The sequence below is a fragment of the Clupea harengus genome, unplaced genomic scaffold (assembly GCF_900700415.2).
Source record: "Clupea harengus unplaced genomic scaffold, Ch_v2.0.2, whole genome shotgun sequence".
Taxonomy (NCBI): Eukaryota; Metazoa; Chordata; class Actinopteri; order Clupeiformes; family Clupeidae; genus Clupea; species Clupea harengus.
In genome coordinates this window covers 18,345-46,182 of record NW_024879939.1, presented here as the reverse complement: position 1 = coordinate 46,182, position 27,838 = coordinate 18,345, and the positions used below count along the sequence as shown (strand labels likewise).

Sequence of the window (27,838 nt, the reverse complement as noted above, 5' to 3'; positions counted from 1 at the left end):
GATGCAGTGATGCTTTTAGGCAAAAACAGATCAAAGCAAAAGGGATAACAAACCATTGTAGTGTTACGCTCACCATCTCAGATACCTCGACATCTCCAAATCATCCCATTCCTGTGACAGAACACTCAAAAGGGGACTCACAGTCACCTGAACAGCCCAGATGTGGACGATAAGACGCTCCTCATACATAATCGCTGTTCGCACCTGCTCTCCTTTCCACTGGTGTTTCCCGCAGCAGTGGGGCGATGCGAGAGGCAGCGGTCTAATTACAGCGTATCGGGATCAGCGCTGGCTGGGCTGACCCACGGGCCCGGTGCTGCTCAGCCAGGCAAGGCTCTTCGAGCTCTCCAGCCCCAGTCCCTCCTAACAGGTACCCGGCCTCCCGTCGCCATGCGCTACTCATTTACTGCTACAGTGGTTTTCATAATTAGCGCCGCAAGGCCTCATTAAATCCGCTCTAATGAATAAATATTGTATTTCATAGCCTGATTACCAGATCAGCTCGATGCTTGAGCGTCGTAAACAATTATTTCTCTAAATATTCATCATCCCAAAGTGGATGATCATTGGTATTTAATACCAGTATTTTCAAGTGCATCTTTATTATGCAAATAATAGTTTTTGAAGCATTCGTTTCCCACAGAACCAAAAGATTCACAGAGCAAAATAAAAGGAGTGAAAACTGTTTTTTTTTTAAACAATATGATGCACTCTGCCACATGCAGACATGAAGGGCAAATAACGTTGACAAGTATTAACTCTCACTATTAGGAACATGCTCAACATCTTAGTCTACTAAATTAAACTAGATTGTCCAACGAAAAACATTTTCAACAGCACATTTCAGTTAGGTCTATACATATCTATAATGTACATAGTAATAATCACTTGCATAAAGAATACATCCTTTATGTAGGATACTGACAACACATATGTGGCCTAAAGGATAAAATAATGAACATAATGTTGTATGAGCAGATAATCGTGCTTTAGCCTTTAACCTTAGCCGTTATTTAAGAGACTCCGATTGCCCACTGGTAACCTGTGTTGGTTGAAGCAGGTACAGCTGTAATCATACAGGTCAAACGCGAGGCATTTTCTCAAGGGCAAAACATCAATAAGAGCCAGGCATACTCCATGACATTCTGGTCTAGATTGAGCACATTAACATGCAATTCCAACACCCAAATGGACATAATGTCCATATTTGAGCAGACCCTTTCTGAGGCAGTCTTTGGCACATTGGCACATGAGTGACACCTGGTAGAACACCGCAAAGCACCACTAGAAATGGAAAAGGGGAGAGAGATCAGAGCAGAGGAGAGCAAAAGTGCTTTAATAGGAAAAAATGATTTACAGGTACGAGATTCCCATTAGAGAACTGCTAATTGTTTCCACACCATTAGTGACAGTTATCTAATGAAGGATTCAAGCAGGCGCCGTCGTATATCACGCGGCTCCTCGAGGTACTAGAGGGAAAGGGTAATGGTCCAGACTCACGATGCCCTCTCCACCCGGAGCACCTCAGGGGCATCAGGAGGGGGAACTACTCAACGGAGGAACATTGAGAACGAGAAATGTATTATGAACGGCAAGAAGAAAAAAGAAAAAAAAACAGCGAACCTGTGTGTTTTACAAGAACAGTACCAACATGTTAAAAATGAAAAACATTTCCATGTCAGGTTGCTTAAAAAGAACAGTTTTTAAAAAATCTGTTTGGTATTCTTCTTTTTTGAATGCACATTACAAACAGATCAGCATAAGAAATCGAGTAAAGCACAACAAAACTGGAAAAACAAAAGGTACAAAAGCAGATTGTTACCACTTTCCCTAGGGCTTCTCTTATTTCATTCTTTGAAAACTTTATACATTTAAAACAATGTACGCTCAAACATTTCATGGATTGTAGGCCATTTCCAACAGTCTACATTGTGCAACTTGCACATGCGGTTAAGACAGTGAGTGATTCCATTTGTTTTCTCTAACTGAGCAGTGGTTGAGAACTGAACCATCTAGACTTAGCAGGGAGACGTTCATCGTTTACTTGTCCTCCTCTTCCTCCAGCGCCTTTCTCAGACTGGAACAAGACAGAGACGCACGGTTACACAAAGCTCAACAACAGATGTTTTTGAAAGGAAGTTAAAAGAAAGTTAGCAAGTAATTTATTGATAAAAAAAGTCACCTCACCTTTTTAAGTAGGAATGGACATTGTCATAGCCATGGTACTTGGCCAGGTAAACCAGCACGCCAGTGGCACAGCGTCCCTCTCGCGCTCTGCAGAAACTGCAGTTGCAGATGCCTCGGCACGGTGGGCACAGCCACTCCTGTGATGAAACAACCAGATCAGCATGCATGCCAACAGCTCACACGCTAACACTGATGGGGTGGTGCAACTTAAAGAGGTGGTGCCACTTCACGTGTGGCTGTACTCACTGGATCCAGCAGAGCGCTGCGGACTTCCTCCCCGTAGCGGTTCCGGAGACAAGGCCCACAGAACTGACCCCTCACACCCACACACTCAGGGTTGTGGCAGCTGGTCTTGGTGTCAGTAGTTTTCTGCCGACACTGGTGGCAAGTGGATCCCTGTGGAGGAAAAAAATATTTAATTTATGGTTTTTGACTACTTCTCTACTACTGCTTCTACTTCTCACATTTGGTAGTCTTGTCTTGGAATATTTCGAGGTCTACGTTCAACAACACAATCAATAGCAGAAGACTTACCATGGAGCTGCTGTAGACCTTCTCACGAACGTTAGTGCAGATGTTGTCCAGCTCGTTCTCCGTGACCTCCTCCACAGATCGAACCACGTGTGGGATGGCCATGACTCCATTGTAGCTTCTCCTACGTGGCTCCCTCTGATAACACCAGAAATACATACATTCAATATGTTTATCTCACATGCTTCAAAAACTACAAATGATCAAAATTCCATCATAAAAGTCATCAGATTCAACACTACTGTTTGCAGACCAGTGACCACCACTTACACTGTATAGGCAGCACATTCCCCAGCATATAAACATTATACTCTTATTACACAATATCATAAGTTATCTATTAGTTAATTAGTTAAACAACAATGTTAATTAGTAACTTAACAATTACACATTTACAGAGGGAAGAAAGGACAAAAACCACCCACCGGCTCTTCCACCTCTTCATAAAAGCGACTCTTGCGCACCAGGCTGAACTTGTCCTCGGGGTCATCGTCAGACAGAGGGCTGGGGGGGCCATCCACCTGTGTTCGGGAGCGTGTGTGGATCCGTGAAGTCCGCTCGGGGTTCCTCCTGGTCGGGGTCCCCAAAGATTGGCGTGGGACACGTCGAGGCTAAGGGGAAGGACACATTTGCGCTCGTTAGCAGCAACTCCAAACAGTATTTGCGGGCCACACAAATGGATGAGCGTGCATTAGTAATAGTTTCAAAGGCCACCATTCTCTGTCCGCAACAACATCCACACTGTTCTGAGAAGTGTTCAACTCACCGTATTGGCCATGGGAAGGGACAGTCTTTTGGGAAACAACCCAGGAACTTTGTTGATCTCGGCCATTAATTTGGCAAGCTTAAAAGGAACAAAAAACGCGTATGAGAATCAGAAGTCACTTAAAAAACTCACCCACTACTCACATGCACCAGTCAGTTAGAGCAGTTAGAGCTTACCATGGCTTTGTTTTCCTTGATGTTGAGATCCCTCTTGCTCAAGAAATGTCCTCCTTCCTCAACGTCGGAGTCACTTTCTTTAGCAGGCAGGCTGGGCTTGGATGCGAGCCGCTTCTGAGCGCTCTTCTTTGGGGGGAACTTCAGGGCCACTTTCAGCGTGTGGGTACGGCGTGTTCTTCTCCCAGGCTGAGGCTCTGGCTCTGGCTCTTCCAAGTCACCGTCAGAGTCCACATTCTGTCAGGAGAGGACCGGGGCAGAAAAGCAAAGTCAGCCTTTATCAGTCAGCTCCTCACCATCCAACAGCGTCGTCTTAAAGACGGGGACAATGGTAGTGTAGTGTTTTCAAGTTGCTACTGCTTACCATTGTGCTCATCTCTTCATTGAAGTTCTTGTCTTCAAAGCTACTGCATGTATCTTCCTCAGACGTCACCTCGGATGTCTTAGCCCTCCGCGGTGAGACTCTGGTTGGCTTTAAGATCTTTTTCTGAACAAAAATACCACAAATATATACAGTTCAGCTGATTTTACCTCCAGAAACAAACAAGAAGAGTAAAAAAGGTAAAACCTCAACAAGATCAACATGCTCAACAGTATGTTAATTACCGTATTCGCAAAGCCATCAGAACCAAAACTGTCACAGCTGTCATCGGAGGACGAGGTCTCCATGGGCACAAGAGGTACGTTCCTGTAGCTACGGAGGTTCATCCTAGTGGCTGGGGCCTGAACAGTCTGCTGCTTCTGAAATGGCACATGAAGGTAGAGTTTGAAAGACAAATCAAAGGAGCAAAACCCCACGCGTAGGGTAAGGCCCAGCATCTTATAACCAATCTATGAAGATGAGAATAAAGGGCAATTTTGTATTCTTGTGCAAGATCGTTTTACCTCAGGTATTCTTAATTTGTACGGCACTACAATGCTAACACATGGAATTATCATCTCGCTAGCTCCCTAAATCGATGTCAGTAACCCTGAACTGACGAAACTTAATACATTTTAAGTTATAATCAAAAGTGGTGAGGTGACGTTACATCAGCTCTTTGGCTGCTCAAACACTTACGGTTAATGTGAAGGTTACTTTGCCATAACTTAGATCTAGTTAACTTGATCAGAATTTCCAAACGTAAACTATGTTAACACAAAGACTAGTCAAAGAGTCTTTTAAATTTGAAACAAGCCTCATCTTACACAATGTAAACAAACTGAAACAATCCGTTTACAATAAATAGCATAATGTAGGCTATATTACGAAATGGTTTGACACGTAGTGACTATTATCCTCAGTGTGCCATTTCCAGCTAGATCTTTCGACGTTTTCTTTCAAAAAAGGTGACGTTAAGCAGCTCACAAGAAAAGCAACTTCGACGGGCCCTTTTTACTTACTATACTACTATTACTGCAAACTATTGTAATGCACACATAATCATTCTAACTTGTAAAAAGATATGCCCCTTATATAAAGTTCACACACATTTTCACAAATCTACTGTACCTTTGAACGCATTTTCCTTTCAACAGTTTTTACAAGAGAGGGTTCGAAACTCCAAGCTCCAACAGTGAACTCTTGAAGAATAACTAAGTTTCGCGGGAAGCCTCAAAAGAGGTGTGCCACGTTCCCGCGCCACGCTAGTGTCCTGACAGTTGTGTAAATTGCAATTAAAATATGTTCATTATAAAAACGAAGAAACTGATAATCTGGTGGTTGGAGTAATTTTATTTTATATTTCTATTTATATATTGAAACTCTTTAATACAAATGTTTTATTTCAGTGCGCAGTTAAATATAAATAGTACTACGATTTCATTACAATTTTAGGACCTAGTCCGTGGCGCCAAATTGTCTTCAATAATCTGCATAAAAAAACGAGATTGACCCTGTAAATCTATATTGACCTACATCAATACGACCTATAGCTCAAAATATAAATATGATACATTCCTTATTAAAATGTACATAAACCAAAAGCTCTCTGTAAAAATACATACAATTTGAAATAAAAAATAATACATTTTAAACACAGTAAAATAAAGTTAGAAAAGGGAAAATAAATCATTTGTGGTCCTCTAAATTTAGATCTAACAAGACAGGCCAGATTAGGCTCTGACCCTTTTCAGGGTCATCTGTTTATTCATAGCCTGGTTTATTCATAGACTCATTCATAGAGATTACATTTAGAAAATATGACTACTTAAAAAGTTAGGAGACATAATCAAAGAATCAACAATTTCAAAGATTTGACAAGGACAGTCAGTCAGTCATGTTTCACCAGTTCATTTTTCATGTACACATGGATATAATGTTGTATTTCCTGCTTTGATTATATCTTCAAGACCTGAGACGTGGTAGCTTGGCAATAGTTTCTGGAAAGAGCCATTTATCAGAGCCAGAGGTTTAGCCCTCTGTTTGTAGTGTTTACAAATTAGGCCATATGTCTAACTTATCCAATTGTCCAGGTTATGGAAACAGGAAGAATTAACTCAGACCACAGTTAAAAACATTGAAATATATCACTATTCATATGTCAACATTCATTCATACATGACTTGTATCCTCTGTTCAAGATAGCTGTTGTCAACATTTTATCCCTCAAAATGAAAATGGATGTACAGCCACCTGTTCATATTAAGAAGGCCCCAATATTTTGGGGTGCCTTTTGAACAAGTGACTTTCCGTACTGTAATGCAGATGCTGGTGAGGTAAAAGTAGTTACTGTCCGATTCGTCCACGTCCACCTCCTCGACCTCCTCTCCTCCCTCTACCCCTGAATGGCTTACTCTCTGGCTGCCTCTGAGGCTTCTTCTGACGCTCCACCTTAATCCATCCCCCTTCGTTGGCCTTAGCTTCCTCTGGCTCCTCCTTTGGATGGTTTATTGGGGACATGCCAGGTATCGTCCTGGGCTGGGTTTGATAGAGTACTCCGGTGGTGGAGTTGGACCGCGGCCTCCATCCATGCTGAGCATTTCTGGACGTCTTTTGCCCTGGGCTGTGTCCAGCTGTGGTGGGACACTTCCTTGCATCTCGGCCTGACACAGGACAGAGCGACATGCCAAAATATGGATTTCTTGGCCTCTGCAAAGCACAAGCGCTGAGGGGGCGCTCACGCTCACGCTCTGACGCACTTTCTGAGGTGGTGCTGGATGGGCTGCTTCCCTTCGATCCCAGGTGCAGGGTTGAGAGACGGGACGATAGGCCTGCTGTTGGAGAGGAACACCGTGAGTCGGTCCTCCAGAGGGACAGTGGGCTACGATTGGGGGAGCGTCTCACCGCAGCCGCATACGAGGACTGGTTATGGGCAGAGAGGAACTGAGGCAGGGTCATGGTCGTGGAGCAGGCAGGGGGAGCTGGAGCAAGCTGGCTCTTCTGCTGCTTCATCCTCAGCCTGTAGATCCATTTAGAATCAACTCCTGTGGGGGATTGGAAATTAATAATACAAAAAATCCTAACATTACACAAATGGCAGCATCTGACAATAACATGTGTATAACAAATAGAACAGGACGATGAGCTAGTTCTCAGGTCTGCTGCAAATACCCCACAGTAACATCAAAGATGCTACTTCCTAATCTAAGATACTTCTTCATATACTGCCTGATATTCTGAGGTGATAGATAGATAGATAGATAGATGGATACTTTATTAATCCCGAGGGCAGGGCTTGCAGATCTGTTTCAGGTGCATAACAGGGCAATGATGAAGATCCTCAACGTCATTTGCAAAAGAAGGTAGACCTGAAGAACATGGAGTGAGCATCATTGATGTAACGGTTATGGAGAGTTAAAGGGCTAGTTACCAGAGTTTGACCTGCTCCGGAAGTTCCCCTCTGCTTTCTGCTGCCCTGTCTCAATGATCAGCTCCACGGTTTTGATGAAATCGCTTCCACCTGTGGGGCTCCAGAGCACTGCATGGCTGTGTTTGGTACCCTTTGGAGATCTGACATCGTTCTGAGGGGACAAGTAGAGGTGATGAAACAGGGAAGCCATTTTGTTATTTGATATGGTAACGTCCTTCAGACTCTAAAGCTAGGAGAAATGGTGGAACCCAAACAACATTTGATGTGATTAGAATAACTGGACACCTGCAGTTACACACCTCATAATTCACAGTGCAGTCAACTGTTTGATTGTTAGATAATCCAACGATCCACTTGTCCATTACAAACGGTGGCTGTAAATGACACATAAAACATGGTAAGTCTGAATATTGAATGCAATGCAGTGCAAGTTGACTCACCGTCTTCAAAATTGAAATAGCCAATATTTAATTAGTCTTACCACAGCTTCCAGTAAATAATAATGTTGTAGTTCTTACATTAGCTTTATGTTGTTTTATTTCATGTTTTGACCCCACACCTTAGTCATTTTTAGAACATCCACATCAGATCTGTAAGAATTGAAGGTGACATCCTTGATGTAAGTCACTGCCACCTCGTCTCCATCCAGCTCCATGTACATCTTCCATTTGCAGTCCTGAAGACACAGAGAACCATGAACAGGTGAAGCTCTCATCACACATCAGCAGTTGTAAGTGTTTAACAGCCCAGTATGTCCTTCTGCCAGCTCTGGACCCAGGACTGGACTCCGGCTTTCTGTCTGGCTGCCTTCAGCTCTGTAACTTAAACCAACAGCACAACCTAGAGGTGGAGCTCAAGAAATGTTAAAGTTGAAGACAGGTTTCTCCTCTGAGCTCTTCAGTAACATTTGGGTGAAGAATTCAGGATGAGGCACAAACCACAAACCACTCAAACAGACACTCTGATATAGGTATTGAACTCTGAATTTGCCTGACAAGGCATAATGAGAAGTCCCATAACCATTTCCACTTTTGCCACATTTCGGGAATATAAAATTCTGTAGTCCAAGTACACTGCATATAAATAAAGCAGAGAAGCAGAGAAACCGGCAAGTTGAACTGTTGTGTAAACACGGCATGATATAAAAATACTGCAAAACCACAGAGGACTCTTTGTAGCTCACATCTGACTCAATGAGGTAAAATGAACACATGAGCTGAAGGGGATTAAAAAAAGCTGCCGCTCCTTCACCGACCACTGTGCTTGCTGACAAAGCAGTAATGATTGTCTCATTCCCACTAACCACGCGCTCGAGCCACAGGTCATGGCTTAACCACACAGGGATCGTGGAGCGGGCCAATCTATTGTGTGCTGGGATCACAGAGGGAGACATCAGAGGAGAGGTGCTAACACACTCCTCCACCGAGTCGCAGCCCACTCCTGCACGGTCCCCTGGGAGTGGGGGTGGGGAGGATGGGGGGGTCCCTCAAAGCGCCCAGCATCAGGAAGCTCCCCCTGGCTTAGGGATGGACTGGCAGACCCTTCGCCAGCCCTGGCCCGTCACACCAAGGGACCATGGTCCATCCTGGCCTAATCACTCCAGCAGAAACAATGTCTGGTAATGATGCCCAGGACCGCAGTGCGTCTAATGACAACTCATACATAATTCAACACCTTTCACTTGGCTGCGCGGTGATATCCTCATTAGCAGGGGACCCTCGGTGCTTGTCAGATGGTGGCCGCAAACTCGCAAGGCCCTCATTTTGTCTTTGAGAAGTGCAGCTGCTTCCATGACACCGCCAGCAAAGAGGGACGGGGTAGAAAGAAAAAAAAAATGAGAGAGAGCGGGTTTGTTTTATTTAGTGCAAAAAAACCTTCCAGTTTGTAAAAACAAGGCTGACATGGAACCTGACACCAGGCAGGGGAAAATAATTAGCTCTCATTTTCTCAGCCTCCTGTTTCCTTCTCCCCGCTGTGTTTTCTACCCACTAAACCACCACATGTCAGAAGAAATGGGAGGCAATTAGCAGGCTCGTTTCAGCCCCGCCGAACGCACTGAAAGGGGACTATTTATGATGGGACAATGAACAGCTGAAAGATTAAATAACATTTGCCTTTTAAAAAGAAAATGACTTCTGGCTAAATGGGCCATTTTTGATTAAATTCAAACAGCAAGTGGAGAAGCAGCCTTTCTCCAGCATTTGAGACTCTAACAAAAGACTTCTAGCATGTGAGGGTGGATGTGATACATCGCTTTAGATTAAAGATTTATTTATCTGTTGCTTTTTATTTTGAAAAAAAGGGGGAGAAATGTCAACTGAGGGGAAGATGTGCTTAGTGTAACAGTGGTCAATATTTGACAGGAACAATAATGGGCAACTTCAAGAGAGAAGAAGCATGGCATTCTTGACACAGCGAAGCATCTCAATTCAATGGCAATGACATCTTATCACAGTGTGACCATGCGAACAAAAGGAGATGTGTTGGATAGATGATATTACAAAATAATGATTGCCAGAAAAACACACTTGCCTTGGGACAATTAATGGAAAAGCTAGTCTAAGTATATGTTTCATGTTGAGAAAAAAACAGCTTGTCCTAACATTTTGGTTTAAAGTGTAGTGTGAAATCTGGTCATGTGGCGAGGAGCACCTCCATAACTTAAGTGTTTTCAATGGTAGTTAGTTTGTTGAAAGCCAGGCTGTCTGGTGATTTTGCCTTCATCTCGAGAATAACTCATACTCATCAATGATGGGTGGAAAATCAAATAGGCAGCATATTAAAATAAAAAAAACATTAAAAGTAGTTGTCATGTCATTCCCCTATCGAAGGCCTGGGCTGCTTTGTACCCAGTTCTAAATGCCCAACCATGCACATGCTTTCAAAACATGTCACAACATCTATCTGCATGATAGATTGGTTTGATATTTTGTGAAATCACAAAGTAACCTCTAAACAGGGATGACAGATATGACCACATAAGGGTGGAAGTGTTCACACAATGTAGCGTGCACAATGTAGCATGCACAATGAAGCGTGCACAATGAAGCGTGCACCATGTAGCGTGATGCAAGAAGATGCACCCGTAAACTTGTGTGTGTGCCAAGTATGTATGGCAAATTTGAGGGCAATCTGACCTTTGACAGCCCCATCCATACCTTTTTAATGATTTCATAATACAGATTTACTACAGTAATATTTAGTGTTATTTAGCCTACCCATCCTGAAAAAACATCAATTTCCTCTGCTGTGAAATGCTACTTTCATTGTTCCATCATTGTGCTCAGGTCAAAATCTTACAGTTTGTTACGGCACAACAAGACAATTCTGAACTCCTGTGTTTATGATGAACTAGAAGGAAGCTATTTTCATCGCCACTTCATACTCATATTCTTCTTCACAGATATGAAAGAAAGTAGAACTTCCCTCCGGCCAAGTCATTGGCTTTGGTGAGACCAAACAAATGGCCCGTGCTATTCACAAACATCGGCTGTTCAACTGTGCACATTAAGGACATAGAGCAAAATATACATATTTCAGGTTATTTTCAGTTTAATTGCTCTGCACCTACCGACTGGCCTGCTCCTGCCTTCCAGTGGTAACCAAACACCAGCTCCAGATTGACGATCTTACTCTTCTCCTCCTCCTCCTCCTCTTCCTCCTGTGCCCACTCATCCTTATGATGGAAGATCACAAACATTTGTAAACAACACATCATTTAGACTGTCTGTGCATGTCTCTGCACTAAGAGGTAGCGAAAAACAGCCTACCTTAACCAAAGGAGGAAAGTGGAAAAGTCCTAGGTAATCATTAGCCAACTTCTCAATTTCAGTCTGGCAGGCAGAGAGAAAAAAACATCACCACAGTCAACATCAAACACTTCACTTCTGTGGGGAGAATTGTGCTCTAATGATCAACAGGAGTCAACATCAGGTTGGACAATGTGCTGTGTGTGATGGACTGAGCGTGTTGAGTGGCTGTCTTACCTTGAGGTGGATGATGTGGCCTTTGGACGTGATTCCCATGTCCCTCATGTCAGTCTCGGTGAGCAGCAGCAGTCTCTTCCCTGTGATGTGGTTCTTCTTAAACATGTTGGCGTACAGCAGCATGTCACACCCTCCGCCACCTGGGAAAACGGGGATGAAACACATAGTCTCTGTCTTGCTCACGTACACACACACACTCACACACACACACACACACACACACACACACACACACACACACACACACACTCACTCACAGCATTTCAAAGGAGTATTATATCACTCTAAGAATCAACTAACATCTGAGAAAGGATGTCAGACTTCAGTATGTCAGTAACCAAACAATCAGTAATGAAGTAGCCTACCCGCCCCAAATATCTGCTCCATCCAAAAGTGCTGTAAGAATGGAGAAGAATCATGTTAGATGGACTTATTTAGATCATTTCCAGAACAACAACAGGAAGCAGTAGTGTTTCTAATGATACTGACCACATGTTCTTCTGTCCAGGAATGTATGGCAAGATTAGGGAGCAACTGCAGGTGGAGAAGAGAAAAAGTGTGCCAATCAGCAAATGGATATACATTGCCCAATTACAATACATACATACATACATTGGTAAATATGGAATCAGCCAACATTCACACACACTACCCATTTACAATCAAGAGATCAGCTATCAGTATGCAGGTCCAATGTCCTGTCACATTTTGCACTGCTCATTTTGGTCTAATAGGGCGAAATGCTTACCAGACAAAATAATAATTTCATCATTACGGCCACGAGGCTTGTGCTGCACGTGGTGATAGGAATGCTTCCACATAAAAAATGATTGAGGGGGAGGGGGGGAGATACCAGAGATGAATATCTAATCTTTTCATTCCCCACTGGCTTCACATCTGATATCACAGCACCAGGCGAGAGCCCACTGTCTATCTTGATGGCTGGCATTGAAAAGAGGCGCGTTTCATAATCAATGCGAGCCTCGTGTGCCTACGCCACTCCACAGCACAGCCCTCCAGCCCAGCTGCATGCCTCAGCCTGCTCCTCCCTCCCTCCCTCCCTCCCTCCCTCCCGCACACACACACACACACACACACACACACACACACACACACACACACACACACACACACACACACACACACACACACACACACACACACACACACACACACACACACACACACACACACACACACACACACACACACACACACACACACACACACAAACACACGCACACGCGCGCACACATGCGCCGGCGGAAGTAAACAAATTCAAAAACTCTCCCCAGCTGCCAAAGTTCCATTTCATTCCACATGGCTAATTAAAGTGACATAATATTGTATTCTGAGCTGCCGTATTGTATATCACAAATGACTTGCATCGTGTTTTATTAAAAACCCAAAGCACCGTGTTGACGATGGGAAACAGATCTGTTTGGAGAGTGGGGAGGGAGTACAGTCGGCGTGCATTGCTCAGTAATTGAAATTCCTTTCACCACATTGCAGAGCTCAAGGCTCCCATCCCTCTGCCCATGATGACACGAGAGTAAAGCACGCCACCAGGCTGAAGGGTTTGAGCCCAGTGTGGCCTGAATGTCACACGTACACAAGTCAGGAGAGGAGCCTGAGGCCATCTCTGGAGTCTTCTCAACATTTACTTAAGTGTTTATTGTAGATCATGTTGACAATTATGGAGCAGCAATTGTCAGTTGAGGGAGGCCATTTAAACAAACATAAAACCCCCAAATTGGGCTGTCAGCGACACAGATCTGGAACCAGTACACTTAGTTTGGGCCGCCACTGGACTAACAATAAAGAGCTCTTTTATTTGATCAAGAACAGTTTATGGGTTTTGGCAAACTTCATGGGGATTCACACTACTCAACATCTAATCACATAAAGTGGTGAAAAGTTAGAGTGAGACAAAACACAAAACCTCTTAAACAAAGTGTTTATTGAACATAATTTGCAATAAAGTCCCAAAAAGCTTTCAAAATAAATATAAGTGTATCAAACTAGTGAAAAATCTCATACATAGAAGAGTAGATGGAAGGCACTGCAACTTGATATAAGAGTATAAAATGTAATGAGAAAGTGGTTAAACTGTATCAGATATATCAGATCAAAGGTATGCAGTTAAACAACAGTAATGTAATAGGCTGTCTTTCCCTAGAGTGACAAAGTTAGTAACAGATAACTCATAGACACGGACCACACATGTGTACCACAAATGTATTACTCAAGCTTTTACTAATTTCCTTATTCTAAATAATAACCGGACAAAAGAAGCTTTATGCCTGCGTTTTGGAATCTAGTCATAATTTAGACAAGAAAATTAGAATTTTAACACTGTTGTTTTTTTCCTTAGCACTGTACATTGTGAGTACAACTGTGTGCAAACTAAAGATCAACAATAAAATGCGTCACAAATTTAAAGAAACACTGTTTTTATCATGCCTTTAAAATAGCATTGGAGTTGAAGGTGTAGAAGCATGTTGAATTTAACTTCCTGACACCCTTAAGACAAAGAAATGAAATGGGGATTGATGTAAGATGTTTACCAGGAAGGCATCAACCAAACTTTGGCCTGTGTTAAAACCACTGATAGACACTGAGGGAGAGTTAAAGTAAGGCGAGCCTTTCCCCTCACAAACTAAACCACTCTGGATAAAAAGGCAAATGACTTCTCAATCAGATGGGTCATTAAACCCTTATCATTTCAACATTTCATAAAAAATGACTGATGGGGAAGAGATGTGATCGTGTAGTGAGAATCTCCGTAATCCTGAGCTGTACGCTACGCTGATGCCTCTGCGAGTGCGCTGTGACAAAGTGAGCTAAATCAACAGCCTCGTCGCTAACCACAGCGTGCTAGTCTCAGCCGCCCCAGCACCATGCATTTCTTTGATGGCTATTACAGTGGCAAATGGCTCATGGATGGTCCACAGAGGCTTTCTGACACCCCTGGACCTCTGCATGTCAATAGGGCATGTCACTTTCACGCTCGGTGAATGAAAGATTACAAAGGGGGGCAAATGAGTGTACAATCTCGCCAGGCAAGTGGGAAACTTTCTGTAGCTGTCGCTGGCGGAAAATCTCCGGGAAAATCTAGGGCCTGTTGTCCTGGCGAGAGACTCCATCACACCGACTGCTCTCAGCACAGCACAAATTGGCCAATCTTAATGTCAGCCAAATGTCACTTCATCATAAAAGCATCGCCACTGCGAGTCTGCGACGGAACGCACACACACTGCTCTTTCTTCGCAGCATGCCGCTATGCGTCCAGTTCATTTGGCAGCAATGACATCCATAAGGGATGTGGGCAGCAGGCAACAATAGTCTACGCGTAGCAACCACATACGGCACAGCTGACGGCTAAGCTCTCTGCTAAGGCTCCTGACTTTCAGTTCTTTATAAAAAAAAAAATCATAAAAAAAAAACAATTACGTATAGTCTTCAGATGAGATGAATTTAGACAGTTAGAAATCATGAAATAAAATGAGTATCTATGATGTGGAATGAAACCTCTCCCCACCATTAACCTGTTTTAAGGCTTGCATGTGTGAATGTGGAATAGGAGAACTCAATGCAAGAACTCTGTTTTGACACAGGCCAAGGTGATGGATGTCCTGCGCCCAGGTGGCTCCCATCTGGACCCACCGCGGACGGTAACCGGCGCTTTAATCGCTGTCGTCGTCGGACCAGTTCAATTCCCCCAGGCCCACGGCCGTGGTGATTTTGCGGCCCTCCCGGACCACGGTTGACCTCGAGGTTGAGTTCTGTTTGCTCTGCATGTTGACCTGCATGCCGGAGTGCAGCACGGGGCCGGCCATGTCCAGGGCAAACATGTCCTCAAAGCCCTTCATCATGGCCTGGAGGCTCAGCCTGTCCACCTGCCCATTACTGGAGGAGGAGGAGGAGAACTGACACGACATCTCCGAGCTTTTCGACTCTTCCGTCTTAGACTCAAAAAATGACTCAGCGCTAATCTTTTTGGCCAGAGGTAGGAATTGCTGAGAGGGGAGACAGGGAGAAAAAGAGGAACAGAAGGAATAGAAGAGAAGGATGGACAGACAGACAAACAGACACAGGGACAGAAAGGAGGAAAAGTGGATTAGTTTCAGACCATATCACCCTGAAGGAAAGCAAAGTAAGAATGTGTCACCCACACACAAACACAAAAAGAAGGTGAGAGAGCAAGAGAAATCTTCAAGTAAAAGACACCAATAGAGTGGGAACTAGAAGTAGATAAGAAATAGATAAGAATGTGAGGTTTCACAGTAGTGACAGCAAGGTTGAAATACGTATACATCCAGCTACTATAGATGTAAACAGCAGGGCAATCAAAAGAATGTCCAGAAACTGCTTTCAACACATGCAGAGAGAGATTCTTAATATAGCCAGTCCAGATATGCTGCAGCCATATGCAAATGCCATATCTCCATTACAAGTGCAGTGATTAATGCTTCAGGTCCACGTGAGACACAGAGAGTGCATGGTGAGGTGTCGCGTGTTGCGCTTGAAGATACGAAATCATACACACTCAAATCCCCCACAATGCAAAAAAAAGAAAAAACAATAATGGGCATAATTAGCCCTTCCTTTGCACATGCAATCCCAGCTGGTCTCTTTCTGTCCCTTGCACATGATACGCACACACACTCACACACACACACACACACACGCGCGCGCTAAAAACACACTGGTGAACATGCGCACGCATGCACGCTCACAATCATGTGTACACACACAGATCACCAAATCCCATCTCAGTGGACCGAAACAGTCTCTTCCGTGATGCAGCCAAGCCAACCCTGTGTCTGAATGACTTTCTATATTCACGACACAAATTCCCATTGGTGCAACGCTCTCTGCTCATGTGCTCTCTCAAAAATATACGACAATTCTGAATGCAAATACGTATCTCCCTTCAGTGTGTTTAGTGCCCCAGTGAGCAATGGTGTCTCGGCAGGCCCTTCCACTCCAAACCCTCTACACACACTCAAGACTACTGACACAAGTGTGGATGGTGCTCGGTGATGGGGACTGAGGTATGACTAGCTGCTGATGGCATGCATGGGTGTGTGATTTCTCGCAGCATGCATGGGTTCTTAAAACGTGTATGTGTTTGTGAGAGTGTATGTGTGTGGTTTGTGCGTATGTGTGTGTGTGTGTGGTGGGTTTCTGTTCCGCACAAGAATCCCTGAATATGGATGTGTGTATGTCAAATGAGTATGTGTGTGTGTATGTGTGTGTGTGTGTGTGTGTGTGTGTGTGTGTGTGTGTGTGTGTGTCTGTGTGTGTGTGTCTGTGTGTGTGTGTGTGTGTGTGTGTGTGTGTGTGTGTGTGTGTGTGTGTGTGAAGGGTTGTGTGTACACTTGGGACCACCTAAGACAGTTAGCCAGTGTGTGTGTGCGTGCGTTTGAATCCCGGCAGGATGCTCACCGGCGTGTTGGACTGCTCGACCAGCTGCCTCTCCCACAGCTTGAGGCGGCGCTCCCTCTCCTTCAGCTCCTGCTCCTTGGAGCTCAGGTCCCGCTCCAGCTTCTTCAGGCGCTCCAGCGTGGCCTCGATCTCACACCTACCCACAGAGACACCGCACCATCAGATCACAGCGGCCCACATATGGCCTCTCACACACACACACACACACACACACACACACACACACACACACACATGTGGAACGAGGGATACACAGCAACAAATACACCCAAGGGGGATTACCCAGGCTTGCGGTGGAAAACTCTTCCTCAGTACATTTTGCCCACCATCTGGGTTTACTCATTAGCACAAGTCTTGAATGAGAAAACTACACAGCGGGTGGTTGTGCACATATTGACAGAAAACAAGGCAATATGCAAATGACTATTTTATATCTACCAATATATACAAATGGCATCCTACATACATACTATAACTATACTAAATGTCGTAACACTAAAGGAGTATTGAATATAACTGAATGCTTTCCATAAATGCAAGTAGTAAACAACTCAGTAATATGTAATGTGTGTAGTTTGTCACACAAGGTTTTCATATAATTAACTATAATATTCAATATGTTTTTCAATATGTTGTTTACTCTGGTTGTGAATATGGTCCAATATGTACGGGTTCAGATTTGTCCACTAGGTGGGGCTGTAAGGTGGACCTCTCCCCTCGCTCCCACGAAATTATTTATAAACCCGGGAGTGACGCAGGCTGGACGTCCCAACCCTGCTTGCTCCACCCTGTTGCTCTGGCAGTAGTGCCTCCCTCCTTCAGCTCTCTAGCTATGCTCCACACTTCAATCATGATTGATCTCCTTGCTTGCCGCTTTACCAACAAGGGCTCTTAGAATTTCTCATCTGCCCTCGTCCTTCCCTCTCTCTCCCTCCGTTTTTTGTTGTAACAGCACAAACAATTTCCTGTCGCGTTTTCTCTCATCTCCCTCCCTCTCTTTGATCGCTTCTTCATTCCAGGTCCAACCCCTCCACCCCCCTCCTCTCCCTCCTTGCTTCAGACAGCTGTGAGGGACACTGGGAAAGGATTGTCTTCTTCATGCTTCCCTGGACCGTTTCCAGGCCGACTTCCTTAATATAGACGGCCACCAGAAAGTTCCCAGCAGCAGGGTGACCAGGGGCAGGACACTCAGTGTTTCACTGGAGGGCACCTGACTGAGAGCAAGCAGGGCGAAGACCATCTGAAATGTAACACCTCAGGGCTGGGACTAATTGCCTCCAAGTTCAAATCTACACAAGAATTCCATTCAAACATTCCATTCCACTAAGGAAGCATTTGGGAAATGTCAGGAAATGGGCCACTGTATGATAACAAACACATATAGCTAAAAGGAACTAATTTTGTTGTTAATTGTGTTCATTTTTTTGCGTTTCTTTTCCGGTCGGAGAGAGTGACAAATAGGCTGTTGATGCGGGTACAAGCAAGGGAATGCCATGAGACTCATCAGATTAACCACATTTGTCCAAGCCGCTGACCTCAGATCAGAGGTGCGGCCCAGGTCGACTGTTAATCACCATGCAGGCCCAGTGCCTCCACAGCTGCTGGGCACATACGCTCTCAGTCCCATGAATCCCAATTAGCCCAAGTGCACTCATGTTCCGAGGCGTGTTGCGTCCCCCCCCCCCCCGGACGTCCACCGGGACCCGCAACGCACCCGCGGTGGCGGCTCAGCCAGCGCTCCGGCATCTGCTGCCTCCCGGCTCCCCACTGACTGCCCTAATGAGGAAACACAACTAACTTTGGCTGCCCGCACAGCCAACACCTGGCTCCTCCAGGTGGACGAGGCCGCAGCGAGCGCTCCAAGAACCAGAGCTCTCTCTGAAAGCCTCACCGGCGGTTTCGTTTTCAGATTGAGAACGCGTGAATCCCCTGGCAGCGCACCTGCCGTCCTCTTTAGAGTTTGCTCATTCACCCACGCCGCGGCTTGCCGGGCCTGAATGGGGGGGAAGCCACTTTTGTGCACGGCGTTCGAATTCATCGCAGGAGGGACAACTCACGCAAGACACACAGGCGCCCCAAGGGAGAGTGGAGACCTGAAACGACTCAGGTGCCAAGATGTGCTCTCACCCACACACACACACACAGTCCCACACTGTGGTACCATACTGATTACAGAACCATCAGGATGGGTACTTCTCACATCTGGAGAGCAGAGAAAGGAAGAGCAGATGGCGCATCCTTTACCTCCATCCCCACCCCCATCTACACTTCTCCACATTCGGCTGAGAATTCTCTGCGCAGAGATATTTGTGGTGCTTCTCGACTCGTCATGACAACAGCAAGCGTGAGTGTGACCTGCTGCAGCCCAGTGTTTGTGTGGGTGAGTGAGTACCTCCATTCTGCCTTGTTGTTTAAGAAGGAGTTGCACTGCTCTGGTAGCTGACTGTCGTTCCACATGGACTCCAGGGTCAGGAGGATCTGTTTGAATGTGGGCCTGTCCTGTGAGCACACAAGACCACACATCAGTGAGGAGCATTATTTCATCAGCTTCAGTGACAGAAAGTAAATCAGGGGTTCTGCCCATGTATCAGAAATTCTACGTACATAAAAAGAAGTGCTAAGAAGTGGTAAGAGTGCTGAGAGTAGTGAGGAGACAGTATGCAGCATTATTAAAACAACAGAAGAAGGAAGCCTGGTAGATTAGTCCTGTAATGAACACAGTCAGACCAAGCTGAAGTAATCTGCTAAAGATACACTCAACTCCACGCTTGTAATTAAACAACATATCGAAGAATCCTGTTTTCATAGTATGTTACGTTATCCTTTCACGGGCCATCTACCATTACAATTTCAGATGTAAAGAAAAATGGCGTATAGTTTATTTAACAAACATTTAAGCAAGACCAAGTTAACAAACAAGCACTGAAGCCTGTTCTAAGCACTGTTGAGCTAGTCGTCGTTCGCTTTCATACTGACATCCGGTGCCCTACATCGCAGTGGGCCAGTGAGTGCTGTCATGCAGTCAGTTTCCTTCCCTTACCTTTGGGTCTGTCCCCCAGCAGCTCCTCATGAGCCCGGCGAAGCTGGCAGGGCAGCTACTCGGGATGGTTAATCTCTGGAACAGACAGTCAGGGGGTCACAGGGGGGTCACAGGTCAGCACACTAGCAAAGCAGCAACAGAATTCAGCCATGATGTCTTCTGCGCCGTATCACCATGGCACTACTCGCTAAATACAGCAAAACAGTACTTTTCTGTTCCCAAACTTAGCTGCGTGTGCAACGGCCTGACAGTTGTGACGGGAAAAGTCTTTTTATTAAATGTCCTATCGCATTTAACTCTCAAAGCAGGGGAGTGGACTAAATGGCACGTCTAAATTAAGAACCAATAAAATGCGGAGATTTGTGTCAAATATTTCAGGTATGCCAATCTTTACTGTGCGAGTCATCAATGGCTTACTAAGTTACCTCATTTTTTTCCACGACCAGCCAGGCCACTTGCAAGCCCTCCAGACCTTTAAAGGGAATCTCTCGAGTGAGCATCTCCCATAAAACCTTGCAAAGGAACACAAGATATCCAAAAGATTAAATGAAGACAATACACTCAGTCCTCCCACTTCAGTACATAACATTCATCAACCACTCAGCCACAACTTCTGAAGAAACATTAATGAACAACACATTAAGGACAAAAGGATTTTTATAGCTGTTTATCATTATCTGGGAATGATAATTGCCTTATCATTTACTATGTAATGATACAGTTTGAGAGCGCGGTGTGGTGTTTTCTGCGTGGGTCACGGTCAAATCCAGAGTATTCTGGCGATACCGAGAGTGAGCGGTGACTGAGACAGAACTAATCCTGGTCTTGACCCCGAGGCTCTGACCTGCAGGTCCCTATCTGTTTGTCCACTCACACTTTGGCACTGGCGGGCAGCACTCTGTCTGGCTCAGTGACAGCCAGCATTCTCGGTGTATTCTGTCATACTGACTCACTCAGACACAGCCTCCCTAAACAATCTGCAGCCTTAGCGCACACACACACACACACAGTCACACACCTTTAAAGGGAATCACTTGGGCATACACAAACATCAGTCATACACAGCAGAACATACACACAAACATACGCACCTAAATTAACATGACCAAAAAAGTGCCCTCATGTCTGCCAGACGGAGACCTCGCACAGATGACACATATGAATCATTAGTGGCGTGTGCCACTCGAGTGTCGACAGACTCCAGCAATAGACATGAGCTGGAGACGGGGTGCAACAGGGCCCTCTGAAACGATGAGGCAGGCAATGCACACTAACTCACCACGCCGTAGGAGTAAGTGTCACATGTCTCAGACACGGGGAGACTCTGGATCACCTCTGGGGCCATCCATGGGAACGTCCCTACCAGGGACATGTGTGTGGTGTGGGACAGAAACCTGGAGGCGCCAAAGTCACAAATCTGGGTTGAGGAGAAAAAAAGAACGAGGAAAGGAAATAGAAAAGTTACACAGTATACTATTAACTTCACCATTCCCTAAAATATGATGTTGTAACTCTGTTAGTGGCCAGAAACAGCACGGACATTATACTCTGCCAGCCTACCTTAAGTATTTTATCTGCTGTCAAAACCACTGCAAATAAACACACACAGAGTGCAGGTTAGGACCTCAATTCAAGAGGGAAGCAAACATGGAGGCAAGCTCTATTGGATTTCAAATGGCTCCTTAAGTCACATAAACATCTGCTGATCTGCACACAACCAGCGGCTGTGGTTAAGGTAGCCTGGGCTCTGGAAACTCACCGTTCCTGGACTTTAGGTCCCTGTGGATGACTTTCACAGGGGCCTCCGAGTGTAAATAGTGCATTCCTGATGAGACAATAAAGATGAGTATTCATGTCAGACCTCAGCCTACGGGAGGTTGTTATGAACCAAAACTTTGAGTATGTTTCACAGATGCTGGGATTGTCCCTGAAACAGTAAATCACTGAGTCTATACAGTACATGAAACGGCACAGTTGGCAGTAGGGAGCATAGGGTCACTCATACACAGTGAGTTAGTGAAGGGCTCAGCCTTGGCCTCACCTTTGGCTATATCCATCGCCCAGGTCATGATCTGTTTCATGTCAATGGCCTCACTCTCAGCACTCGACAGGAACTCATAGAGAGATCCTCCACTGGCATACTCTGAGGAGACACGAAGGAGATCACAAACATCAGAGACAGCTTCTGCTAAAGAGGCATTATGGGTAACAAAGAACATCTTCGTCATGCTCATATTTGTCAGACAAAAAAACCTAATGAATACATCATAGCTGAAAAGAAAACTAATTATGGACAGAAACAATGTAACCCGCTTTCACACATTCCAGGCAAACCTAACAGGCACAGTGAAGGCCATGACAGGACAATTGTGCTCTGCACAAGCTGAGAGCTTCTTGTTCACAGCCTGTCTTTCCTGGTCTTTGAGCTGCTCCACCACAGATGAGCTCATTTATCACAACGCCCTGAGGAACCCCAAACCCAGCTTAGCGCCCTGTCTATCACCTCATGATGGAGGTACACATTCTCAGGGCAAACTGATGTCAGTCAGACAGATAGGTGAAAAACATCCCCCGGGGTCAGAGTCTGACAAAGGGTCAGCTACAACAGAAAAGCTCACATGATCAAAGTGGTTAGATCTCCAAAACTACATAGATTTAACAGAGATTTTATTATGAATATTTTACACAATTGAGTTTACACAAATATGTGATCTTTGCACGTCTGTGCAAATACATTTGTAATCACACTGCATTTGGAAATCCAAAAGGAGAGAAAGGCCTCACACTGACAAATCTGTGTTTTGTATTTTGCACCCAGTGACTATAGATGTAACATTTTTATGTTCATGGGTACGAAGACCGACACGCCAGGAAAGAGTTATTTGCATATGTTTGCTTGACAGAAGCACTGACATGCTATTCACACATGAGACACCCGCACCTAAACTAGATTTGAAACCAATCTAACAAGTTCTGCGGTAGGCTTCACTGCCAATAGAATAGTTTCTATTTGGACGACTGCAATCACTGGGAATCACTGGCATATTTCACCATATGCCATGCTGGTGATCTGCCATGCATGTCTGATTAATGATCTCTCCAGATAGATATTGTTTGCGAGAAAGAAGAGCCACTAGCCCCTGAGATACGAGGAGACAGAGGAGATTTATAACCCTGCTGATGAATGTGGAAATGGCAGGGTCAGGCGTGTGGTAATAAACATTTCTCCTTTACCTGGTGCTAATTAGATTTGTGCTTTGATAAATAGAGACGGTTGCTCCTTGACGACCCTAGGCTAGATCTCTCACAGCCACTGTCACATTGGGGCCTGCCAGAATGAACTCAAATGAACATCGAGTGCAAGAGAGATTGACATGGTTTTCCTGTGGCAACTCAGTAAAGAAAGCCATATTCTCAAGACCCAGGAAAGCGTTCAAAGAATTCATCAAAGCCACATCTGTTTCCTTCCCCCGGATGGCTTTTTAAAAACTCAAATAAGGGTTGTTATTCCTCATTCGCTCCTTTGTTCTGGGCACACACATTATTAATGCGGTAATGTGATCTTGTCCAGGAGCTCTCAACAACACACTGTCTTCGTGGCACAGCCTGGGCTGATAATTGGAGAAGAATGTAGGCCTGTAGCAGGGGCGACCCGCTAGTTAGCCATGGCCAACTGTGACCCAGTAGAATGTGCATATCATCAAAGCTGTGTTTGGACGCTGTTGAGATAATGGCATTTTCAAAGTAACCCCCCCACCCCCACCCCCGCCCATTTGACAGGTCATAGTACATTCAGACAAACAGTGGGGCATTTTAGGCTTCAACAATGGCAGTTGTCAAAAGCACAACACTAGATCGCATTATGGCAGTCCACCTCTTTCTTCATATCCCTAGTTTGTAACACAGTCGATTTGTAGTTCAACTGTAGAGCCTCATTACCTTTTGATGAGTCACTCTGACTACACGTTTAATCAATGTCGTAAATGACGTTACTTTATGTGTATTAATTAAGTTCAGCAAACAAATAGCATGTGATCATACACCCCCACACCGCTGATGGATTCATCATTAACCCAAAGCATACAATCCATTACAAGACGCTATAGAGATGCTAAAGTCTAATCACGAAAGGGTATAAAAACGTCTGTGGACTGGGCAAGCCCCAAACATGAACTTACCAGTGACAATGCCATAATTAGGTGCTTCAAGAACTGCCCCATAGAACTGAATGATGTTTCTGTGGCTGAGAACACTCAGGATTTCAGCCTAAATATTAACAAGAAAAACAAGAAGTGATGAAAGCTGATGAGGCTGTAAAGAAAGTGTACTGAAGCAATATCAAAGCAGTGATAGTTTATCTAACTCTGGTATTAAACACAGAAGGGGGTCTATTGTTAGCTTTGAATGTAATTTGCAAAGCGGACTTTTGCCCTTCTTTGAACTCTGATAACAATGTCACCACCACCCTGGTGATCATAGCTGGTCTGTGTCAGTACAGAGAGTATAGAGGGAGAAAGTCTGCCTTTACACAAACACACGGGGATATGCTGTGGTACATGAAATTATTTCAAGCAATGAAATTGCTGTTGTACTGCTGAATGCAAAAACATTCATGGCACCTATACCAGTACAGAACTTTTGCCACCTTACAGTTCAGAAGACATACCACAGATCAAAAATGAAATACACTGTAGCCCTTTGACTCTTCACAGTGTTCAGTCTGAACTCATGAAAAGCAAATGTGTCTGAAACGTGTCCCTTTTCCCCCCCTCTGCATTCTTAAAACAAGCTGTCGCTTTTGGAAGTCTTCCCCAGACTCTCGTGACAAACCAGTGGCTTAATTGAGACTAATATGATCTCATTTGGTACTAATTTCCTCTGAAAGGAAGCAGTACATGGGTGTCTGTGCACAAAGAAGACGACTCCTGGAGACGAGCTCGCGCCCTCCTTCCACTGAGGGGGAGTATAATGACTGTGACTGATGGGTACAAAAGTCACTACAACCCACTAAATAGGGAGAGCAATTAAAATGATTATCATACTAACAATTAAAAAAAAACTATATGAAAAGGCAGCACAGGCAATTATGACTCCCACCTCTTTTTCGATCTTGAGGAGCTTTTTCACCGCCACCTCTTTGTCCTGCGAGATCCACCTGGCTCGGTAGACGCTGCCGAAACTGCCACCGCCACAGTTCTCGTAGAAGTGGATGTCATCGAAGTTGATCTGCACGAAGGAGGCGCTGAGAGACGACATCTCATAATGACACAGCGGGGAGAAAAACAGCCCCGCCGCACTTCTGGAGGACCTGAGAGAAAACAGAAGGAGGAGAAGAAGAAGAAGAGGAGAGAAGGAGGGAGTGGTGGGTTGAGTTGAGAGAGAGAGAGAGAGAGAGAGAGGTCTCTGGAAGCTGCTGAGCCCAGCAGAAACTCCAAATCTGGCCCTCACTCCCTTTTGCCTTCATCCTCAGGGCCCAATTGTCCAGTAAGAGGCTGCTTACCCTCAGGTGCCACACGCAGTGAGTGCTCAGGAGGAACACACTGACTGAACGCCTTCACCAAAGACAGGCCCAACACTCACGCTACGACTCAGCCCTCAGTGCTATTGGCTACACCTCCGTGTCATGGCCTTGTGCCTTCCCCGATCTGTGCCAGTGATTTACAGTCTCTCTAGTTCCTGACCTGACACCTCTACGGCCAGTGACTCACTACAAGCCGTAAGCACTGAGTGGGTGAAGGCCCTCCACCGGCTAGCGAAGGGCCTATGGCATCCAAGGCATGCAGTCACTCAGTGCTATAACCATGCTTACAAACACGCTCACAGCCAGTGACGACTACAGCACAGCGCTGAGCTGTCTGTGCTTACCATATCAGATTGAAGCCTGGAGTTTTTTTAGGGGGGGAGGTGGGAGGCCACATGCGACTGGGTCAAAAATAACTTGCAGTACCCTATGACTAAGAGCTGTGCACCTGTATATATTTACTCCGGTGTCTAGTTTTCAATGGTGGAGCAAGATGAGTGCACACGCTTTGCATATCACATAATAACATAGTCCGGTACACATCATTAATGGAGAATGTGTAGAATTAACATGCAGCCCTCATTTGACGGGAGACACACAATAGTAAGCTTTTGTTTCTACTGTACATTAAAACCTAAATACATCTTGTAAAAAACAGAAAGAGTCCCCATATTACAGGAAATTGTTGCCCTGTTATTGTCCATGGGTTTCACATTTACTGTGAAGCAATTATGGCTTTTAAGAGGCTGTTACCTGGGCCAAAATGGGGATTGCTATCCAGCCCAGCAGGAAATGCTTCCATTGTCACAGAGGGGAGCCAATGCTCTCCAGTGATTTAGTGCTATTCCAGCTATATTTAGCCTCCCAACCAACCTGGTGGTGAAGCTGCAGCTCAACGCTCTCCACATCCACTTCAGACACCAGGGTTACTGGGGAACAGGAAAGCTCTAGTCCTACCAGGCAAACATGATGCTGTAGCCCACTTTAAACATTAGCCCATAAAATGCTTGTGTAAATGGATTCTTAGGCTAGCATTCGGTCATATGGTTTTCGTTTCATATTGATACTGTAACTAGCAGACGAGTCTTCTATGTCTGAAATCAAATGACACCACCCATATCCTAATGCCCACAGTAAACGTGCTACAAGAACAAGAGTCCGCCATGAAAATGGACTGTCATCTCAGAAAGTGCTCAACATATTCCCACAAACTACTGATTTCTAACGGTTAAACTGCACCTGAAGGCCAACGCTGCCTCCAGATGTCGTCACAGTATGTCGTCTGGGACTTGATTGAGCCCCCTACAATATAGTGCACACGTGACACTCCAGACAACCCACGCACAGTGGAGAGACAGAAACCAAAAACTAAGAAACACTTTATCACCTCATTTCCTTATTCATCTGCCAGTCTTTCGGATTAGCCACTTACGCTCAGCATGAAAAAAACGTACTGTTCTGACAGTCAAACCATTCCCACATTTTACGCAGATCACTTTTTCTCAGCGACCTCTCATAACTACAAAACCAAACCAATATTTGTCTTCCAAAGAAATGGCCTTTTATGTTTCCGTGCAGCGCAAATCTGTGCATTCACCCTCGACCTTTCATGTCTTTTTCATGCATCATTTTAGTGTCTAGTGTGACTGCATAAACTAACCGAACATTATACAAAGTTACTGTACACACGCACAGAACGGCATCCGGAAGATTAAGGAAGCGAATGGATTTGGAAACGTCCGATTGGTGTCAGACTGGTGGTTCTGCCTCGTGTTTTGCCATCATTACGAGGCAGACGGGAAATTTAGACCAAGGACGTCTTTTGAGCAGTAGCGCACCTGTGCTGAAAACCAAATTAAGGGTAAACCCCATTCGTTGTGTAATGTAACTGCTGAGTTGTGGACAGAACTGTCCTCCACTAACGTGGGATGTCCCAACAACTGGCCTACGACCCACAAGCATGTACAGGAAGTTGAGCAATAAATACATGAAACAAGTTGGCGTTGATATATCTGCGTGGCTGTGCATTCTACACTGTAGGTAAAGAACTATGAAGCATTATATCGTTGTAGAGTATTGAAACCTCCAGAAATAATACGTAGAGTTCGTAGTTAAGATTAAACGATCCAAGGGTGATACATACCAACTCTTCTCAGTAGCTCTATATCTCTATGTTCGACAGTGCAGAATACCCGCAGATCGCAACCATCAGGTCTCTCAGCTAATGACTAAACTCTTTCCAGTGTCGTGTGATTTCTCGTATTGCTCAACTTCTTCCCATAGGAGTTGCCAAACAGGACTCATATCAATAACACCAGCTCATTCTGATGGCAACAGCTCCGCTCGATGGCCAGAAATGGCATGTCCTTAAACCATAGATATGAGAGCCAGG

The 27,838-nt window shown here is 44.9% G+C and overlaps 2 protein-coding genes across 5 annotated transcripts; both read right to left on the bottom strand.

The window, feature by feature from the left end:
* Window positions 1–585: 585 nt before the first annotated feature.
* Window positions 586–5,266, bottom strand: cdca7a (cell division cycle associated 7a). 2 transcript variants are annotated; one of them, XM_042705621.1, is made up of 10 exons: window positions 5,150–5,266; window positions 4,264–4,398; window positions 4,022–4,144; window positions 3,661–3,894; window positions 3,485–3,562; window positions 3,144–3,329; window positions 2,722–2,856; window positions 2,434–2,583; window positions 2,188–2,324; window positions 586–2,077 (listed from the first exon to the last, which is right to left on the bottom strand). In XM_042705621.1, exons 1-10 carry the CDS (start codon window positions 5,159–5,161, stop codon window positions 2,041–2,043), a joined length of 1,227 nt encoding a protein of 408 aa, XP_042561555.1. In that variant the 5' UTR covers window positions 5,162–5,266; the 3' UTR covers window positions 586–2,040. The 2 variants fall into 2 exon arrangements, with proteins under 2 accessions (XP_042561555.1, XP_042561554.1); XM_042705620.1 differs by lacking the exon at window positions 5,150–5,266 and having other exon boundaries at window positions 4,264–4,604.
* An 87-nt stretch (window positions 5,267–5,353) lies between these two features.
* Window positions 5,354–27,822, bottom strand: LOC122130830 (mitogen-activated protein kinase kinase kinase 20-like). 3 transcript variants are annotated; one of them, XM_042705617.1, is made up of 20 exons: window positions 27,590–27,822; window positions 25,023–25,233; window positions 24,104–24,191; window positions 21,967–22,068; window positions 21,685–21,750; window positions 21,486–21,514; window positions 21,205–21,342; window positions 20,351–20,437; window positions 19,926–20,000; window positions 19,278–19,384; window positions 16,886–17,021; window positions 11,924–11,968; window positions 11,800–11,830; window positions 11,435–11,574; window positions 11,219–11,281; window positions 11,020–11,124; window positions 8,008–8,124; window positions 7,748–7,822; window positions 7,449–7,599; window positions 5,354–7,062 (listed from the first exon to the last, which is right to left on the bottom strand). In XM_042705617.1, the coding sequence occupies exons 2-20, from the start codon at window positions 25,179–25,181 to the stop codon at window positions 6,365–6,367; spliced, it is 2,412 nt and encodes an 803-aa protein (XP_042561551.1). In that variant the 5' UTR covers window positions 25,182–25,233; window positions 27,590–27,822; the 3' UTR covers window positions 5,354–6,364. The 3 variants fall into 3 exon arrangements, with proteins under 3 accessions (XP_042561551.1, XP_042561552.1, XP_042561553.1); XM_042705618.1 differs by lacking the exon at window positions 27,590–27,822 and adding an exon at window positions 25,426–27,578; XM_042705619.1 differs by lacking the exons at window positions 5,354–7,062; window positions 7,449–7,599; window positions 7,748–7,822; ... (4 more) ...; window positions 11,800–11,830; window positions 11,924–11,968 and adding an exon at window positions 13,377–15,453 and having other exon boundaries at window positions 27,590–27,809.
* Between the last annotated feature and the right edge of the window lie 16 nt (window positions 27,823–27,838).

Coding starts and splice junctions, on each gene's coding strand:
- cdca7a (XM_042705620.1), bottom strand. CDS start 4,476: ATGCTGGGCCTTACCCTACGCGTGGGGTTTTGCTCCTTTGATTTGTCT. Junction 3,895..4,021: donor ATGAAGAGATGAGCACAATG/GTAAGCAGTAGC, acceptor CTCTCCTGACAG/AATGTGGACTCTGACGGTGA. Junction 2,857..3,143: donor ATGAAGAGGTGGAAGAGCCG/GTGGGTGGTTTT, acceptor TGGTGTTATCAG/AGGGAGCCACGTAGGAGAAG.
- LOC122130830 (XM_042705617.1), bottom strand. CDS start 25,181: ATGTCGTCTCTCAGCGCCTCCTTCGTGCAGATCAACTTCGATGACATC. Junction 22,069..24,103: donor TAATTATGGCATTGTCACTG/GTAAGTTCATGT, acceptor GTGTCTCCTCAG/AGTATGCCAGTGGAGGATCT. Junction 21,751..21,966: donor GGCGATGGATATAGCCAAAG/GTGAGGCCAAGG, acceptor TTGTCTCATCAG/GAATGCACTATTTACACTCG.